This window comes from Neomonachus schauinslandi, chromosome 3 (assembly GCF_002201575.2).
Source record: "Neomonachus schauinslandi chromosome 3, ASM220157v2, whole genome shotgun sequence".
Classification (NCBI taxonomy): Eukaryota; Metazoa; Chordata; class Mammalia; order Carnivora; family Phocidae; genus Neomonachus; species Neomonachus schauinslandi.
Window position 1 is genome coordinate 139,647,042 of NC_058405.1, and position 20,508 is coordinate 139,667,549.

General features: G+C 38.1%; 1 protein-coding gene across 1 annotated transcript in view; it reads right to left on the reverse strand.

The window, feature by feature from the left end:
* The window catches only part of CCDC141 (coiled-coil domain containing 141), a 182,679-nt gene that overhangs the window by 63,367 nt on the left and 98,804 nt on the right, over positions 1-20,508 (reverse strand). The window contains exons 7-8 of the mRNA XM_021703177.1: positions 14,351-14,545; positions 1,725-1,897 (exon numbers count right to left, since the gene is read on the reverse strand). Of these exons, the coding sequence (XP_021558852.1) occupies positions 1,725-1,897; positions 14,351-14,545 (368 nt within the window). The remainder of the gene's footprint in view (positions 1-1,724; positions 1,898-14,350; positions 14,546-20,508) is intronic.

The window sequence follows — 20,508 nt, forward strand, 5'->3', positions numbered from 1 at the left end:
TGTCCAGATTCATACTGTCTTCTGAAAAGAAAATTCCCTAAACCCAAATTTACCAAATCAACACCTTTTAACACATCTAAAATAGAACAGAATGAAGATTTAAAGAGAAATAAAGTCTTTTTAAAAAGTAAAGAAAATAAATAAAGAGAAATAAAGTAATTTTACCACACTTGACCTATTTAATTATTCTTCAAATTTAATGTCTTTGAGTTTCAAGAAGATTGTTGACATGGAAGAGAAACAATCTCATTTGCACACATCTTTTTGTCTCCTTCTGTTAAAATGTAAGCCCTGCCTTCATTTCTTCCTATATAATACATGTTCCATCATCTGCCCCAGCATCTCCCTTTTCTCTTCCAATCCTGTCCTTTCTCATATGTTCCCATTGCGTCCTCTTTCTGTTTCAAGGTCCTTCTCTCTCCTCATTTCCACCCAGATCTAAACCTACTCCTGATACACTCACCAAATGTGCTCATGAAAACAACCTGCCCTAGCACGCTGGTTAAGAGCATGGGGTCTAGGGCCCATGCCCTTGGCTTCAAATTCAGACTCTGCCACTAACTGGCTGTGTGACCTTTTGCAAGTTACTTAGCCTCTCTGTGTTTCAGTTATTTATGCAAGGAGAACATTCATAGTTCAATGGTCCCTTCCTTATCTGCAGATTTGTTTTCTGTGGTTTCAGTTACCCATGATTAACTACGGTCCAGAAGATGATCCTCCTTCGGATCTAACGTCAGAAGGTCAGTAGTAGCCTAACACTACGTCACAATGCCTATGTCATGCACCTCACTTCATCTCACCATGCAGGCATTATCATCTCACATCGACACAAGAAAGGTGAATACACTATACTAAGATATTCTGAGAACAAGAAAGTGAGAAATCACATTCACATAACTTTCATTACAGTATATTGTTACAAGTGTTCTATTTAATTATTAGTAACCACTGTTAATCTCTTACTATGCCTAATTTATAAATTAAACTTTATCACAGGTATGTACGTATAGGAAAAAAACATAGTGTGTGTGTATATATATATATATAGGGTTTGGTTCTATCCGTGGTTTCAGGCATCCACTGGGGGGGGACATACCCCCCCTGGATAAGGGGGTCTACTCTTGTGGGTCTTGTAGAGCTGCTGTGAGGATTAATGACAGAATGTTCCTAAGCCTCCTGGCACAGTGCCTGGCACATGGTGGACTCTCAGTTTTTAAAAAAGTGACCTATTGTTATTATTAATAATGTCATCTTTTATTTAGGGTTTTGCTTGGTGAGCCACCAAGATCATAAATGAAAGGGAATTTAGGTACTCAGGTATTTGGGTATTTTTTTTTCCAGAAAGGGAAAAAGGAACAGGGTAGACTCAATGTTCATGAATTAAAAGGGAGAAAGAAACCCCAAAGAGGTGCTGGGCTATGAAAAGCACTGAGAATTAAGTTCTGTTTCTTCTTTTGTCCTTTCTTTCTCCCCACCTCAGAAACTCATAGAAAAAAAAGCTTTAGCATCTTTGGGTCCTCAGGCTCAGAAGATGGGCTCACTTCTGGATGAGCAATGCTGTGTTCAGAATCACTGGTGACCAACATTCAATAGATCCTTTTAAGCCATGTCATAATGCAGCAAAACATCAGAAGCAGAAAAAAAATCGTGCAACTTATTTTTTTAACAGGTTGTGGAAACTGTGAAAAAGCTTGTTACACTGAGGAAGAAATAGGCTTACTCACCTACAGGAGTCTACTTGGCTGATTAAGGCTTGTCCCTTTTGCAAAGCATCAGCTGTGCAGTCTTTAATTTCTCTGTGTAATTCCTCATGCCTCGCTGCCAAGACAGGCAGACTTAAACCCTCTGATTTAAGGAGCTTAAGGTAAGCTTCAACTCTCCCAAGTACATCAAATGCCTGCCAAAGAAAACATACTTTCATTTTCTGCTTTTCTACTTTAAAATCTACATTGATGTGTACATGAAATACTAGAGATTAAACCAGCCTATTCAATTTATTAGTTTGATCATAACCAAAAACAACAATCTGAGTCTGAGAAAACAGCTGCGTAGTTTTAAGGCTTCATTTAGGGAAACTGATCATAGCTTAGCTCAGCATAGATAAATGTCAACACCATAAAGTTACCAAAAGAGTTTACACTGAGAATGTGTCTATACAACACAGTTATAACTGTGTGGAATTCCAAGAGCCAAGCTTGCTTTTTGCACTTTTTGTACTATATACAAATAATGGATGAGATATTTTAAAAATATTATGCAGACTTTCACAACCTGAACGTCTCTGTGATGCTCTTAAAAGGAAATTGCCCAGTAAATTGCACTTTGAACCGGAATCATTCTAGAGAAATATTTAAGAATTACCCCTTGTCTTTCCAAGTATAAGACCTTCTCCCTGCTGCATCCAAGACATCCCTCTGTCTTCAAAGATTATAATTTGGTTCTGAAGCTGTGCAAAGACTAAGACCAAGGTAATATTTAGCTTCTGATACACAAAATAGGATTATGCAGAAAAAACATCGCCTTGCAAACCAAGATATTGTCTTAAGAGAAGTTTTTTTTTTTTTTTTAATTCCTTTATTTTCTTCCTTTATTTAGCAGATCAACAACCAACCATGGGGGATTAAGTTTATGGAGTTAACAGAGAGTAGAGAGGAGCTATCCTTTTGTCCATTAAGGCTTAGTTGGCATTAAGATGGAGGAGTATTTGATATGAAGGCAATAAAAGAAGGCCATGGTAATATGAGGAAAATAGAAGGAGAGCAAAGTGCAATGGTCTTCGTAAGTGTCCTGAGAGCATGTTTCAGACTCTGGGCCTGGACAGCAGGAGCTGAATTAGGTACGTTGAAGAAAAGCTGCATGGCAAGGGAACACTTGCCATGTTGCCCTTTGGCACTAGTGGAAGAAGCCACCCAATGGGATGCTCCATACCAGTCTGGAGAACACTCCTATCCCAGTAAGCGTGATGGTGCCACAGTCAGCAGTCCAGCCTTCCTGGAATGTTGAGTTGGAAGCCATTGAGCTTGCTAGGGGCCCACCAGGTGCAGTAGGAAGAGTCACAGAAGACTCATGAGAAATGAAAGTGGTTGGCCTCGTGGGTCTAGTCACCACTGAGACCTGAGGAGGGGCCAGAGGAGTAAGGCCGAGTTGACGCTGAGAGAACACAGGTTAAGCCAAAGGTGGAGGCGACAGCCATGGAGCTGTGTGAATGTGCTCATGCGCCTGCACCTGGCTGCCATCTAAGAGAGGGTTTTGATGTCAGAATCAGAACTGGACAAAATTTGAATTTACAAATGAAATCTCTCCAACACTGTCCCATCACTTATATGTTGATATTCTGTATTCCCATCAATTTCCTCATGTCTCCTGAATCTGTTCTTTCTGATCACTTAAAATGTTTAAAACAACATCATTCCCCTTTATTTAGATGATAGGAAGTAATAATATCAACTCCAGTTTAATGAGAACTGACATGTTCTCCTTCTATACTCTGTGGTTCATGATTACTTTCCATACAGCCAACAAACATTTTGGAATGTCTGCTGAGTTCCAGGCACATTGTCCTGAATGGCCCTAGATGGAAGTGAGAAATCTCCATTGTATGGTGGGGGAAACTGAGTCTCAGAAATTAAACAAACTGCATAAAGTGATACTTCTACTAAGTGGCAGATTTGGTCTCTGTCCTCAATTTGCCTGGCCCTCAGGCCCCTGCTCTTAAACCGTGGCCCATGGAACCACGTGGCAAAAGATTACCAGGGCAGGCTTCAGAAAGAAGGGACATTTCCAAGGAGCCCATTCATCTTAGGTGGAAAAAGTGGAGATTTTAAAACTTAACTTTTTTTTTTAAAGATTTTATTTATTTATTTGAGAGAGAGAGAATGAGAGAGAGAGAGCATGAGAGGGGGGAGGGTCAGAGGGAGAAGTAGACCCCCCGCCGAGCAGGGAGCCCGACGTGGGACTCGATCCCGGGACTCCAGGATCATGACCTGAGCCGAAGGCAGTCGCTTAACCAACTGAGCCACCCAGGCGCCCTAAAACTTAACTTTTTATAAATAAGTGTCTACCTTTCCTTCTTGTGGGTGAGAAAAGATAGGGAGAAAGGTTGAGTGATTTCTCTTACACTGTATAGGACTGGAAAAGGAAGATAGTTTTATTAAAGAAACTGTGAACCTGAAGACTCTTCCTTATCTGATCCCCCTCTTTTTCTGCAGTTGGCAACAGAGCCAAATGTGTCAAGATGCTGATGTTAGAAAAGATTATTTGAATTACTTTCTCAATCTTTCCATGACACATTGAAATACCACTTGGCAATAGCCACTGTTTCTGGAATTTTGTTTTATATTTTAAATTTTTATTGCTTCTTTTGAGTAGTCTCATGTTAATCAAAGTTTAGTTTTAAAATTAAACAAAAATCCGGTGTAGTCAAAATTATCATGAACTCCCTTAAATCATGCTTAAAATTTAGTATATGTGAACTAGTGCTTATAGTAAAACATATTCACACTGAGGATTGGAGCCATTGAGCTAGACTAAAGGAAGAAATAAAGAGAAAGTGTATATACGTAGATGTCAGGGCATTCACTTCTTTCTTCCCTTAAGATAATTCCCAAAATTCCTCGTGTGAATGGGGGAAAGAATAAAGAATTCCAAAGTGCTTTTTCTTCTCTATAAGTTTGACTCCACTGTTTTAGTATTAAGCCACTATAACCTTAATATATGTTTGTGTTGTTTTGAGAATTAAAGAAGGAAAAAAATTATATGAAAGTTAAGGCATAAGGATGGACATGGAGTAAGTACTCAGAAAATATTTTCTCGCAATTACTCTAAATCTTGATGAGACACATCTTTGAAAAGTCCCTGAGAAGAGCAGGACCATCTGCTGCCTGTCATTCATCCTGCTTGGGCCTTTCCTCCTATGGCCCCAGGGAACAGCTGCTACTCTCATATCCTTGGGCATTGGTCTCATCTTCATAGGCGTTAGATTCTAAAGCCACATGTACATTAAATGCATGTGTGAAGTGACTCCACCCCCTTCCCGAATGTTATCATAAAAGTATTATATCTCAATAATATGGGAATAAATTGAAGGGCTAAACAGTCACTAGAAGGAGGTGATATATCAAGGACCAGTATAACCCATAACTTAGAATAAAAATAGTCAAATTTTCTTCTAGGGTTTTTTCTCAAAAAGATCAAAGTGTTAGGAAAGCACTGACTTACGAATTGCTCTATGTATCACACTTGATAGAATTATGGCAGAAGAAAAGAGGTTGAGTGGTTGTGTTTCTTCATTAGCTCAACAAATATATTTGCAAATAAGATGAGCTGGATACTGTAAGAGAGCTTATTCTTTATCCTTAATCCTAACTTAACCCTAATGGGAATAATCTAAACCCACAGAAATATTAAATTTAATGATTTTAAGAGGAGTCCCCTTTCAAAAAGATTATACTGTGTGTGATTGTCAGAATCCTAGGCAAAACTCATTTCTCTTATCCCCATGTAGAATTTGATGAGGAATCCATGTACCAATTCCAGAAAGGATCTAAGTATCATTGCTCTCACTTAATCTATCCCCAGAATAGAACTGAATGCTTTTCTATTTACCATAACTCTAAGGAACCTGATATACTGGATCCAGCCTGGAAAGAATCTCTTTGTCTCACATGTGGTATAGAACAGGTTATTTTTGGCAATGACACTATGACCCCCATATAAACTCCTTTGGAATTAATATTTCCTCTTTAATTTTCTCTTCACATCCCCCTCTTTCTTCAAAGCTGGTCAAATACAGGTTTTAGGACTAGAGGCAAAAAGAAGGATATAAGCACAAGGATAATATTTTCTCCCTCTCAGTTCTAGCTCTTCTTGACAATTTTATATTGTACCACCCAGTTCTTAGGCAGATAAGGAGACCAATCAGCTCTTTCTGCTTTGGTTTGGAATGACTAAGGAGTTGCTTAGGGTTTTTTTTTTTAAGATGCTAATAAAGATTTTTCTTTCTATCGTTAAGTACAAGATCCAAAGCAGGCTGGGCCAAATCAAATAGAGATGGTATCAGGACATGGCACATTTTACTCTTTTTAAAATACCTATGAGATTAATAAGTTAAGCAAGAACCATGAGTCAGCCAGGATACTTGTATCACTCTGTATCGCAAAGATGCTTAATAAATAGTATTGTTTGCTTCTAGACTAACTTATTTGAAGAGAATCAACATTATAAACAAAAAAAACTCGAGCACTGCAGAACTTTGAAATTTTCCTTTCATGAGTTCCAAGGCTGGAGAATGAGTTTGGTTGGAAGCTTTATCATTACCAAGGACACAAAACTCAGCTTCTCATTAGAGCACCAAATCCCACTGTCTGCAGAGATTTCCTCTGGGTTCAGTTTTTATCAAGGCCGAAAGCTTCTGTTTCCTTTCCTAAACACCACCTGAGATAACTTCTTGTGGCTCCCAGTTTGGCAAGCTGATACTTGATTCAGGTCTTGCCCAAATCTGCCCAAGCTTTCAAATGCCAGAAAGGCAGGAGCCAAAGGGTGATGTGCTTTTCAGCTCCCAGTATTTGCTGTTCCCTGCTGGTGCTCCTGCTCATTCCTTGCTTCTCCAGGGTTGTCGCTGCTGGGCCCCAGTACGCCCTCCACGTTATAAGTGTTAGAAGGTAGCTTTATGGTGTTAATAAGAGATGTGTAAAATCATGACTACCTAAAACTGGTTTTGGCCTCACAATGGGAAAAGCTGAAAAAACATTGGAAAAGGAGTTTGGGATTGAAAATGGCATGTATCTGATGCATTTTGTCAACACGGAATGGAGTAAGTGGATGTATTGACAAACTCTTACTTTTTCTGAGATAAGCCCATCTATGAAATGGACAAACTAGACCCATTAGTAGAACTTTATCAAGCGAGTCATTGTTTATACTTTCTGGTTTCTTTTATCTACATTGACCTAGCTTCAGGATGATCTTGAGAATATTAACATTTCCCAAGGGAAAATGTCCATTTATAATGTGTGAAGCATTTATTTTCTTTCATTTGTTCAACAAACAATTATTGAACTCTATGGAGCATGTACTCTGGTACATGCTGGGGATAGGAAAATGAACAAAAGCATTTAAGTCACGTTAGAGTGGCTAGTGCAGTATTAAATGCATATATAATGACAAAATAATGGCTGGAATGTAGTGAGTGCTTAGCCCTTCTACGCACTAGTCATGTATTAACTCATTTAGATAGCTCAATGACTCTGTCAGGTGCATGTGATTATTATTTCTATTTTTTCAGATAAAAAAGCTGGATGCACAGGGAAGTTAAGTAACTGCCTAAGGTCATAGAGCTAATAAATGTCTCAGAACAGAGTCATACCTCAGCAGCCTGGCTCCAAAACCTACCATATTATTTTAGAAAAGTGTCACCCTGCAAACATTTTAAAATTTTCACTTAATACTCTACAATTCCATTTACTTGTTTATACTCCAACTCTATCCTGAAAAGATTTTGCACATTTATCACCAGTTGCAGGAACTTTTATTACTGAATGGTATTCCCTGAAGTAGATAAGGATTGTTAGACCTATTTTAGAAAAGAGAAAACTCAGGCTCAAACCGTAAATTGACTTGTCACATGGCCAGTCATTTATTCGTTCATTCAACAAAATTTGTTGAACACTAGGTGGCATGCAAAGATGATGAAGACACAATTTCTCTCTAGGGAGCACAGAGAAATACTACGGGAATAATGAAAAATAAGCAATTAGTGCTGCATGGGGACTTCTTGGAGGAGGTGGTACGGGGGTGATGACAAATCTCTTCATACAGAATTACTCCCCTTCTCAGCTATGACACAGAGATTTAGCTTGAAATTTGTGCTCCTCGTGTATTAAAGTAATGAAGCTCTCCTCTTTCAAAATAATCTCATTCCAATGACCTTGGATCAATGTAATCTCTATGTATCTATCAATGTAATGTATTTGGCCTTGCAACCCCACAGTTTCTAATATTTCACTGCTTTCAATCATTCAAACAATTATTGAGCATCTACTACCTGAAAGGCACTGTTCTAGGTGTTCTGGTGAATGCAAAGTAAAATAGACATGTTTCTTACTCTCAAGGGATTTTAATTCAGTAAAGGAAAGGAAGTCTACCCAGAAATGCCTACAATACAAGGAAGAAAATATTTAATGCCAATGGAGAGATGCAACAGTTTAAAATTGTACGTGGAAAGGAAACCAATAAATACACTCATGACTTGCTTAGAAGTCACCTGATAGCTCTACAGAGAAGGACACTCATGAGTGAGTGACAATAAAACTGAGCGTCTTTATTATAAGACTAATTAAATATGGGCTGAGCTGTGGGCTCTCATGAGAAATGTAAGATGTTTAAGGTATTTCTTGTCTTTGATAAGTTTTTTATCATATATAAATAATTTTATGGCCATAGTTTAGCCATATTTCTCACATATTTGCTGTGGTTTAAAGAGCCCATCCCTGGGTTCTAAAACCAAAGGTTTCTAAACCATTCTCTCAGAGTGAATATAGGAGGAATTAAGACATCATTTGTTTCCATATCAGGAGGTTTGCTTCATCATGATTTAAGTCCTTAATATCGCTTCATATTTAAGGATATGTTCAGCATAAGATAGAAGCTTCTTTTTTTTAAATTTTATTTATTTATTTATTTGAGAGAGAGAGCACAAGCAGGGGGAGAGGCAGAGGGAGAGGAGAGAGAGGATCCCAAGCAGACTCCGTGCTGAGTGTGGAACCTGATGTGGGGCTTGATCTCACAACCCTGAGGTCATGACTCCGAGATCACGACCTGCACTGAAACCAAGAATCAGATGCTAGACCAACTGAGCCACCCAGGCGCCCCAAGACAAAAACTTCTTAATCAGATGCTATTCAAGGCCTTCCTGACTCCCTGACTGCTTCTACCACTTGTCTTTCAACATTCTGGGCTTCCACCCTATATTCTTGACAAAATGAATTACCTTAGGTTTCCCCAAAAAAGGCACTACTCTGTACCACTCAGTCCTCTCCCAACCCCTTCTTGCCCCAGCTTTTCATATTTAGCTCGATGTGCACCTCCTCTAGAGAAGCCTTCCTTGACACTTTTCCCCTGGTCCTCTCCTCTGTGTTCCCTAAGGCTCTATGGTCACTCCAAAAGCTTTGGGCTTTTCCCAAAGTGCCCAGCATTCCTGTTCCCTTGCCTTTCCTCCAAACCAGACTGAGAGGGTCTTTAAGGCAAGGACTGTACATTTAATTGCTTTAGCTAAAGTATGTATATATGATGACTGAAAATAGCAGGTATACAACACATTAGCTGAATGGAAATGTAGAAGAATGGAGGGAGTTCAAAAAAAAGATGCCTTAGTTCTTTGTAAGAGAAAGGGAAGTTGTTCTGGAAAAGAGAAATCTGAGACAGTCTGCCTAAGAATTATGAAACTGGAAACATCAAGGAAAGTGATGTCCAATGACAATTAGCTTAATTTCATGAATTCATTTATATCATCTTAAATTCCTTCTGGATGATATTTTTTTGGGTCCTCTACTTGGACAGGTTTCTTTATTCTTCAGTCTGAACAACTGGGCCATTTTACTTCATTGTTTCCCACATCTGGGCTAAAATGTATCTATTTTGAAAATGGGAGAATAGCTTATATATAAATGAAAAAAAATGTACCAAATTTCATCCTTACTTATTTTGCTTTCATCTGAAACAATTATGTTGCTGGAGGCATTACTGGTTTGCATTGCTGTACATATCTTGAAAAAGCAACAGCATCTTTTTAGAGGACATGACACTTTCAGCAGTGATGGCAGAAGCAGGAGAACCTATGACAATTCCATCTCAAACTGCTTTTGCTGTGTTGCTCTAACTGTCCCAGCTTTTGTTCCATTTTTGTTTTTAGGCTGACCACCCAAGAACCACACCATGTAGATTTGGCCTCAATCTTCACAGCTTGCTTTCCACAAAGAAATCATGTGCCTGAGAAAGGGAAGCATGGGATATGAGACTTTATGACCAATCAGCTATGTTTTACAGCTTCGGGTTCAATCATATAAATACAGGCTCACACTGTATATTGTATAACATGTATATTTATCTCTGTTTGATTCAGATCACATTCTCTAAACAATGATAAATACTTTTTGGGTGATTGACATACCTTAACCAACTCCTTTTTTGTGAACTTGCTAGAAATACAATAAATAAGATCATCTATAATCATAAAAGATGAAAATTTGGGAGGGATCCAGATGAGTTACTATAATATGTGCTATGTTCATATATCATGCCATGTCCTAATAACTCTTAGCAACATCCATCTGGTAATTAGAGAAACTCTTCTCCAATCAGCTATCATCCCATATTGACAATCAACCCTTCTTATATTTGTTGCTAAGTGATTTAACAGTAAATTCGCCAACACAGTACATAACTCTAAAATGGAAAACAAGTATCTCAGGTTCTTAGGTTTCATGGCTCAATCTCCACTTGAATCCAGGGGCTGGTTTATGACAGCATCCTTAGCAACATTCTGAGGTCTTGTGTGCTAACATCGCCACCTACTGTTCACTCCAGTACAAACTGCCATACCTCAAGGCAAAGGCTATAGACACTTGGAGTAAGAAACAGACTCTTTGGTGATGGGTATTAAAGAGGGCACGTACTGCATGGAGCACTGGGTGTTACACGCAAACAATGAATCATGGAACACTACATCAAAAACTAATGATGTAATGTATGGTGATTAACATAACATAAAAAAAAAAAAAGAAACAACTCTTGAGCCTTGGGTAATCAACAACCCCCGGCAGGATGAAAAGGTAATCAATTTCACTCCTGAATCCAAAGAGCAAAAGCAGTGGGGTAGTCTTGTCAATGTGGATTATTAGGTGCTAATTATATTTTATTGAATTTCACAAATTGAAAATATATTCTAGATTTTTTTGTATGTTTTGATCTCTGCTGTATCCCCAACATTTACAACAGTACCTGACAGTAATTGTTCAGTAAAAATATACTAAAGGAATTAATCCCTTAAGAAGAAGGGTAATTATTCACCACACTGCTTAGAGACTTCACTAAAAGAAACTATTATGACTTTTTTCTAGTAAATAAGAATATCCATATCTAAAATTGATAAAGAGAGGGGAATGAATTGAAATGAAGGGAAAGGGGGGGAAAGGGAGAACTTCCAGTTGCTTGCAACAAAAATACCAGCAACTTATGACAAAAATCCAGATTAAAGAAAGAAATATATGTGATATGGAGGCATTAAAAGTAGTCCATTCTGAAGATGAGATTATGACATCCTTTTTATTTTACAAAATTTTTAAAAAGTGAAAGCTGTATTTTTAAAATCATACACTTCACTTTTTACTGAGCAAATACTCAAGCTGTGACATTCAGTCATTCATATATTACCCATGACACTAGCACATTTTCTCACAGTGGTTTTTGGCACGAATATTGAAGGAGAATATTGACCTAGCTTTAACAAATTTGGAGTAAGAGGTTGTTTGCTGAACAAATAATTCACTTATCAAGAATGGAATTGGTTTTCAAAGCAAATACCGTTTTTTAAAGCACTGACTTCCTCTTTCTTTCACGGTGCTAGATATTTTGGGAGAGTCACTAGTGCTCCTGCCCATCGTTATTGGTGTGCCAAGAATGCCTACCACTGACCCCTCTTTATTTGGACCATTTCTCAGTGTTGGATTTGCAGCCAGCAACCTTCAGAGCTGAGGAAATGTCTCCTTCTGAGACAAACAGCAGGCTGGATTATTATTTGCCATCAAACAGAAGATGCCCCAAGCTTAGGGTTCCCCTCCTGGATCACCACCTGTTGCACATGCAGTCACCCAGAGGGGCCCATCTGCATCTCCCCCCACCCCTGGGAACTGGGACTTGGGAAACTAATATGACATGTTGACATTTAGGTTATTGTTTTTGTAATAAAGTCTTTCAAAACTGACACAGAAGTCATGTGTCTTTTGTGAGCAACCAAAAAACTGTGGTAAATGAGCATGTTATCTTAAAATTTGGGTAAAATTTCAGATGCCTCATAGTTCTTAACAACATTACCACAAATTTACCAACAAAATTACCAACGTGACCTCACACTGACCTTATTAGCGCTGTTAAAAAAAACAATTTGCCTTTTCATCTAGGGATAGGGATGCTCACAATGAGAAAAACCCAGTGCACTCAAGGTATAGTAAAGTGAATTTTTAAAAGGAAAATTCAGTGCTTTAGAGAGGATATAAATTGAAAATACCCCTTACCTAGTGTAAATGGAATTTTCAGGCTAGAAAAAAAAATTTTAAGGGATTTTTAAATTATATTAATGTTTAAATCCAGCTCTTTGTTTTAACCAGGGTTGCTTATAAGTGTTATGCCAAAAGTTGGGTAAAATGGTGAGAATTTTGTAAAATGTGGAGATGCCACAATATAAATAAAAAAGAAAAATACCATTTACAAGTCTTAAAAAAGAGTTTCCTTCTTTAATTTAAACGGATTTACCCCCTACATTATTTCATCATTTATTGCTTCTTTATAAATACGATAAATATTTCATTTTAAAAATCATGATTAAATATCCACTTTCCCCACTCTGGTTTCTATTTTTGCTGAGCTAAAGTATCTATCACCTTTCATATTGATTCTTAAATTTGGAGTTAAAAATTACTTCCTTGATGCTTTGAAAAGGGAGAACAAATATATACCTTTCTAAGTGCCACTTGGCTATAGAGAATGCTATAGTGCAGATAATATAGGATGGATAAATCCCAACGGAACTAGTTATAATTTAAATGCCACAGCATTTCAAATGACGAACAGGGAATCTAGAAGTCAAGTCTTGGGGGTTAAGAAATATAATTTCTTAGGATTCAAACTGAATTGCTATATGAATTTGAGAAAGTAACAATTCCTTTTTTTTTTAACTGTTACTATTACAAGAAATGTCATTCTTTTTCCCTCAAGGCCCAGAAATAATATAAGAAGAAAGTCTCTCTGGGAAGTTACCAGATAATGAGAACAGAGAAAACAAGAGCAAGAGAGTAAGAATTAAGGAGAGAGAGAAACTACATTTTGCAGGGCTGAGACTATAGGGTTTGTTCTAGAAGTGTTGTTTTATCATAGCAACATGTTCTATAATGGTCCCCCTCGAAATGGCATTAACTGACAGGTGACCCACTCATTTTGTAGAATGAGGGTGTAATGTACGTTAGAAAGTCTCTTATTCGAAAACAGGACTGTTGAAGAGGAACTTACCTAGCACCCTACCATTTACTTAGTTCAACAGCTCCAGTGACATGCTCTGTTTCTTCTCTTAAAACAAAGAAATCCCAAACAAATAATATTGCCAAATATTTCCTTAATACTTTTTTTACTGTAATTCTAGCACCTCTGTTTTGGAATTCTAGTATTCATCCTTTTCAAGTTTCCTATCATAAGGAAGTTCAAAATTAAGGAACTGTTTTGATATATACCAGGACACTGTATTCAGATTGTTGATATCATGACTTTAAATCACAATATACCTACCTTCTGGGGCTTACCCACTCATTTCGTGTCACATTGTCCAGTTTCAAAAACATCAGTGACATTTAAGGTATGTAAACAATTCCAGCAGGGCAGTTTGAAGGTATATATTAGATTGGGAAAAGTAGAAGAAATTTTCAAATAATATCACCAGCTTCAGATATACATGTGAGATGGACATGTAGATATTACCACTCACTAAGAGCCACCTGCTCCAATCAAATTAAATGAGTCAACCAGGAGAAGCAGAGCCCTCTCCAACTCAAGACCTGGAGATGGTCCAAAGCAAGATTTCCCCTTGGCTGACTTTAAAAGGCAAGATCAAGGCAGGGTAATCAGGTCAAGGCTATGCTTCTAACCTTGTGGTTTGCATGCAGAAGGCTTGCAATATTCGTGTATCTTTACCTGATAAATGAAAGAGAATTTTTCAAAGGGAAGTATTTTTTGGTAAAGGTTTCAAGGCGTTCTTTTCATCTTGATACATTTTATGATATTTCCCTTACTCCATGAGAAACACTGCAGTGTTGGCACAAGAGTTCCCCTCAAACAGATCAATGACAGCTCTATGATGAAACTCTCATGGGATTTTTTTTTACAAGTTAAAGCATAGAGTCTCCTCGTTTTGAGAACCAAATAATGGCCATGATAGGAATACATTTTAAAAGCTCATTTTGGTTGCTATTAATTTTGAAACTCTACACAGAATCTAGACTTCTGTGATGTGCTCCAGCCTACTGAAGCAATGAGTCTCTTACTGGTCTGTCCTGATGACCTAAAATTACCAACGTGACCTCACACTGACCTTATTAGCGCTGTTAAAAAAAACATTTGCCTTTTTTAACCAAGTTTTCCTTTCTACCATGAGCCGATCACATTCTCCTTGAAGCTGATGCAGTTTCTGGTTAGAGAGCTGTAGATGCTCTTTCTCCACGTAGCCCTTAGACAGCAGAATCCCAAGTGCATCACTCTTCAGCTTCTCAACAGCGGAATTCCATTCCTACAAGAGATCACTCCAGTTTATTTTACACATCCTCCTCTTTGTAAACTCTGATAAGACTCAAAGAACATTCGATGTGTCAGAAACCTGTCCCTATGTTTTCAAATCATGACGGAGTAAATGCTACATTCCAGGTTTGAGTATTAAGATGTAGATTAAAAAAAAAAAGGACAAAGGAAAGAGGCTAGAAAGGGAGCAGGATGATAGCAGGAAAGGAGAGGGTGGTTGGGGTGTGTGACTGAAGGAGTGTCTGGTTGCCCCGAACACAAGTCACTTCCCCTTCCATTAATGCTGTCTGAAAACATACCCCCAAAATAGTCAACAGCATTTTTCATTCTCTAACTCATTGCAACCTGTTTTCATTCATTTAAATATAAGAAGTCTATATCCCACAATTCAGTCTTATTGCCAATTTGGGCAAATGTGTACAAGAAAGGAAGGGAAATCTCATATTTTATGGTTGTTGTTTTTGTATGTGCCTACACTTAGAACTGAAATTAAGATCTGTTATTCTCCACAAAATTAATAGCTGTTATTGTGCAGTATTCCCTCCTTCCTGACCCGAGTCTCACCTCTCAATGCTTCATTCTTAGCGGTATATAAACATTTCAGGAAAAGAAAAGAGGTAGCTTTTTACTTTCTGTTACATGAAGAAGAAAAACAGTAAGTAGAGAAGAAAGAAAATAAAAGTTGGAGTAAACTGAACATATTAACAGTTTATTTAAAGGGAAATTTAAATTTCTTGCAAAAGAACTGGAGCCAGATTCAGCTTCATAAAATAATCCTTATCTCTAACACGGAAGTCTTGTGAGTGAATTTTCTGGTACCCATCTCAGCTGAGACCGAGTGGTACTCATAGGCTGTTTGTTACAGCATCAGAAATTTAGCGCCGAATTTCAAAAATTACAGTCTGACTCCATCCTGGCTTGTTCCCCAGGGCAAAATGTCTTATTATTAAGTTACATTTGTTACATTATACTGTGCAAAATAAGTATAATTTTAGTGCAATTTACCACTACTATTTCCATTCATTCATTTCAGAAGACATACTAAATGCTATGCACCTGGCACCATGCTAGGATAGATGGCTTGCAGAATACAAAGAAAGAATAAAACGTAGTTCTTTCCTTTAACACTATAAAACTGCTCTTTTACATCACTTTCATATATACTTACATTATCAACTGTATGAAATATATGCTGGTCCTATGAACACATCCTGATGACTCAACTAATGGAAACAGCGAATGTGTGATTCTTCAGCTTAACTACATCAGTGGTGGTAATGGGGAATAGCACTATCGTGGTTGATCATACTCTCAGCCTTCTGAGAGAATGACCAAAAGTGGGGGAGGTTGTTAAAATCAAAAACAATTGGGAGACCAGCCCTAAAAACTGCCTGGGCAGACAAAACCAGTTTAGTCATACGAACAAAGCTTAATTTAGCTTATTTTGTGAGACCGACTTGACCTGGTTCATTTCTTGTTTACGCCTCTGGAAATTATAAGCAAAACTTGAACCTTTCCCAAGGTTGATATGAGGTAAGCACTGACCAATTCCCTATCATTTAAGAAGATTGTAATCTTATAACCAATAATTGTGAAGAGGAGGCAGTCACTGCTTCCTCACTACATAAGCTGCTTTATAATAATATGCCCCTGAGCCTTGTTCCACGTTTTGGGGTGAGTACTCCAGTGTGCAAACTGTCTTTTTGGCGTGTGCACAATAAACTTTTACTAATTACTACTTTGGCGATTCATTGGTTTTACTTCCAGTATTTATGAACTTTGACACTCCAAATGTCTTAGTGAGTGCAAAATCAATAGGCATGAATATGGGCTACGTGATTGCTCAAGATCCTTCATTTTTAAAAGAGCTTTTAGGCCCCCACTTAAAGACAGCTAAAATGTGCCATGATATTCTTTCATAAAGCACTGTAAATATCCCTCCCACTTAAAAACTATTACCTTAACCTTATCAGGAGGGAGCAAATATTTTTTAAAAAGTTAGCACCATTTCTGGTACATGTAATAGGCATTCACTAAACATTAGTCCCCCTTTACATTCCATCAGTTTTATCATGGTTCACTAGCTCCCCAAAATTTGTTCTTCATGGGAATTTCTGTTTCTCAGCTCTAAAATAATGGTAGTGGAAGGATTCTCCAACTGTTATTGACCCGTGTTATATATTGATCAGTATTATGGGATAAACAAAATAAAGCAGGTTTCTTTACCATAGACCTTCTCAGAATCCTTCATATGTTAATGTGCTTTGAGACTCCAAGCTGAAAATATGGTTTGAAATATTCTGGACAAACTGTTTTGACCGTCAGTGAAACCATGTGTTTACTGATCATCTCAGGGGACCAATACTCCAGTTGGAACAATTCTGTTCTTGTGGCTAAAAGCAGATAAATCACCTAGAAGTTCACCTGCTTTCACAAGTCTGTCTGTGTCTTTCCTCTTTGGTTTTGTCTCTACCCCTCCAGCTACCCAACTAGTCCATTTTCTGTCTTTTGTACCCATTCTCTCATTTTCTTTTAAGATCTCTGGGGTACGAATCCTCAATGAACTCAACTAAAGAAATGCTTAATGTGTTAAAACAGAATAAAGCAGGTAATTTTTTTTTTTCTTAAAGCAGGTAATTCTTTTTTTTTTTTTTTAAGATTTTATTTATTTATTTGACAGAGAGAGAGAGACAGTGAGAGAGGGACCACAAGCAGGGGGAGTGGCAGAGGAAGAAGAAGGCTTCCCGCTGAGCAGGGAGCCCGACGCAGGGCTCGAACCCAGGACCCTGGGATCATGACCTGAGCCGAAGGCAGATGCTTAACTGACTGAGCCACCCAGGTGCCCCTTAAAGCAGGTAATTCTTTGAAAAAATTGTCATTGACCAGAATCTTCTTGCTCATTAGCAGAAGACCTCTTAACAAATGTGAAGAGCCTGGGGAAGGCCTAGAGAGCTAGGAGGAAGGAAATGGAAAAAGAATTAGGACATGGAGAAATGGGTTATGGCCATTATGTGTTCAGCCTGAACAACACAAAGCCCTAAGATGTAGGTATCCTAACCGTCTGCAAGATAGTACTGATTTTTCCTTCTGTGCACTAAGCACTGTGCTATATGTTTTACACGTATCATCTCATTCACTCTTCACCACATCCCTACAAGGTAGGAACTGTTATTATCCTAATTTTACAGATGGGTAATCGAGGTTTAGAGGGATTAAGAACTTTCCTGAATTCTCAACACTGGTGAGTAAAAGAGCCAGAATTCAAACTCAGGTAGTTTGACTCTAGACCCTGTTTCTCAATCAGTATACTGACCTCAGCATTCCAGGGAGAAAAGGTGATGAAAAGTGTTCTTTACAGCATAGAAAGATTAAACCTATTGGCTTAGAATTACGGAGGTGAAAGTTCTATGAAATCTGGATAAGGCCTTGGAAATGAGAAAAGTCTTATAGGACCCTGAGATTTTTTTATTTAGAATCAGAAGCTTCATTGTTTCTAAATAAACAATGCTGTTACATATAGAACTGAGAATTTACAGCCCAAACTCAAGCTTAAGTTTGCTTAGCGAATGGACCAAAATAATAAAACTCTTCTCTAAGAATAAGAAGGGAAATACCTGTTCTCTAACAGTGTCCATAAATCTGCCTTTAGCATAAATTTTGCAAACAGCATTAAAGAAAGACCTCTGGAGTGGAGCCAAATCTTTGAAAACACACTTCAACTCTGTGCTTCACATCATGTTTATAAAGAGTGGGTTATGGCCTTCCAAGGAAGCTGTAAAGGACCATTTTGTGGCTTGTATCTTTTCTTTTTCTCCATCCCCAGGCTTCTTAATTGCATTTCACATGAACTCTGTGGGTATTAAATGAAGTTGGGTCCATTCAGTATTTCTATTCAATCTTCTCAGAAAATTCGTTCTGTTTTCTTTGGGCAATCCATGGGCAATGTCTGTAACATTCTGATGATGTGTTTCCCCAGCCATTTTTCTTAGGGGATGCATCCACTATTTTATTTTTAACATAAAATGTTCCAGAGTCATCAGAATCCATCACACTATTTTTAAAAACTTAGCTGTCACTGTTGTCAGGGCTGGTGGAACCCAGTGGAGAAAATCATGGTCCGTTTTCTCTAGCCGTTGCTGCCTCTCTGCTAACTGTTAAACCTCTGACTGAGTTTCAGTCACTCTGTAATCAAATATTTCCAGTACATGTCCCTGCCAGCTGAAAGCCAAAGCCTGACATTTCCTTGGCTTTTCAGTCTTGACAGAGATACGTGCATACGTCTGACCGAGTAAAGATGTGTGGTACTGTGTGCTCCTGGGCTCGGGGTGTCTCCTCAGGTCACTCCGTTTTTTTCCTTTCTCACTCTCAGTGGTTACCCTTTTACACTGTACCTTTCACTGTTCCATCTGCTGAGGAAATTGAGCTTCTGTTGGATCCCTTGATTGAACGGGTACTTTTAAGAGGATTAGTGCTGATAGACAAGAAGGTGAAAATGATTTCTTCTGCCTTTTCTATACTCCCAGGTTAGCTCTTAAGTGAAGTTATGGATTGGCATAAAAATTATCCAGCAGGTAGATTCAAAAAGTAGAAAGTAGAAAGATTAGTTATTTGAAAAGAAACAGTATCATCACAATATGTTTAATAAGCTTTTATTGACAGGAAAACTTTGCTGTAGATGAGGGGGTTTAATGACCCAACGCCATGTGGTAAATTATTTTCATTATAAACTTGACTTCAGAATGTAACTTTTAAGTGGGGAAAGATGGACAAGAAAGAATAGAGGATGTATTTATAAACTACTAAGAAAATACCAGCTGTGGAGATGACAGGACAAAATCACATCTGGCCGAAGCATGTGTGGATCCCATGTATAGTCTGTGTAGCATGGCTATTTCTTAGGACATCGCATTAGACACAGCCCATTTCTTGTTCATTCTCTAAATCTACAATCCCATTTGGTTCAGCACCAAGGAGAATTAACTCATTGACACAAAATCATAGAATTGTACATGATTGCATTAACAGCTGGTACAAACAAAGTAAACCTGGCAATTTTAATCAGAGAATATTTGAAAGTCTGTTTCGAGCAGGAATTTCTTTTTAGAGGGAATTTTTATGCTTTTAAAGAGTGGCAGTGAGCCCCTGAAAAGCTGAAACTCTGATTATGCCGAGTTGGATTGCAAACTGGGCCCGCTTCCTCTTCTGCTCTGTTCCCAGGCATTTCTACACTGGCCTACATAAAAGCAAGGATCTTACTAGAGAGCTGGGTCCCATCCCACTGCTGGATAGTGCAGAGTTCAGTGTCCACAGACCATGTGAACTTAGCCCTCACTGTGATGCATTTTGGCAAAGGCATTGATTGCAAACAGGAAGAACTGCGATTTTGTGTCACCTAAAGATTAAAGAAGTGTGGTGTTTCACCTCCCAGCCTTTAGGCAGAGAATCATAGCTACTGAACCAGGGAGAGCTCATGGATAAGAGCAGAAAACTGGAGCTAGAAATACAAGAAATACACTTTTTATTCCAAACTTAGTAAGTGGTCTCAAGCAGGGTATTTTGCTTTTCCAAGCCTTACTTCCTTGCAATGCAATGACAGCCACCACCACACATATGCATCTGCTTCTCTGGTGAATCACCTATAAATTGAGTGATGAATTGGTTGTGCTTCGAATTCCCAGATTTTAGGCCCTACCAAAATCTGGGGTTTTAGCTGTAATTCCCATAATTAACCTAGTGGAATTGGGACCGAGAGTCTATAGTAGAAATGACAGATATCATCAAAATAATTTTTGAGTAATAGTTGTTTTCTTTTTTCTCTGTCCATTCAAATATTCCAAAAGTCACAGGAAAAACCATGGCTTGGAAGTTTCTTGTTTCCTTTATTCTGTTCAGTGCATGGCCACCAAGTGGAGCTTGTTGTTCAGCTACTCAGAGCAGGGTGCTTGTTGTTAATAC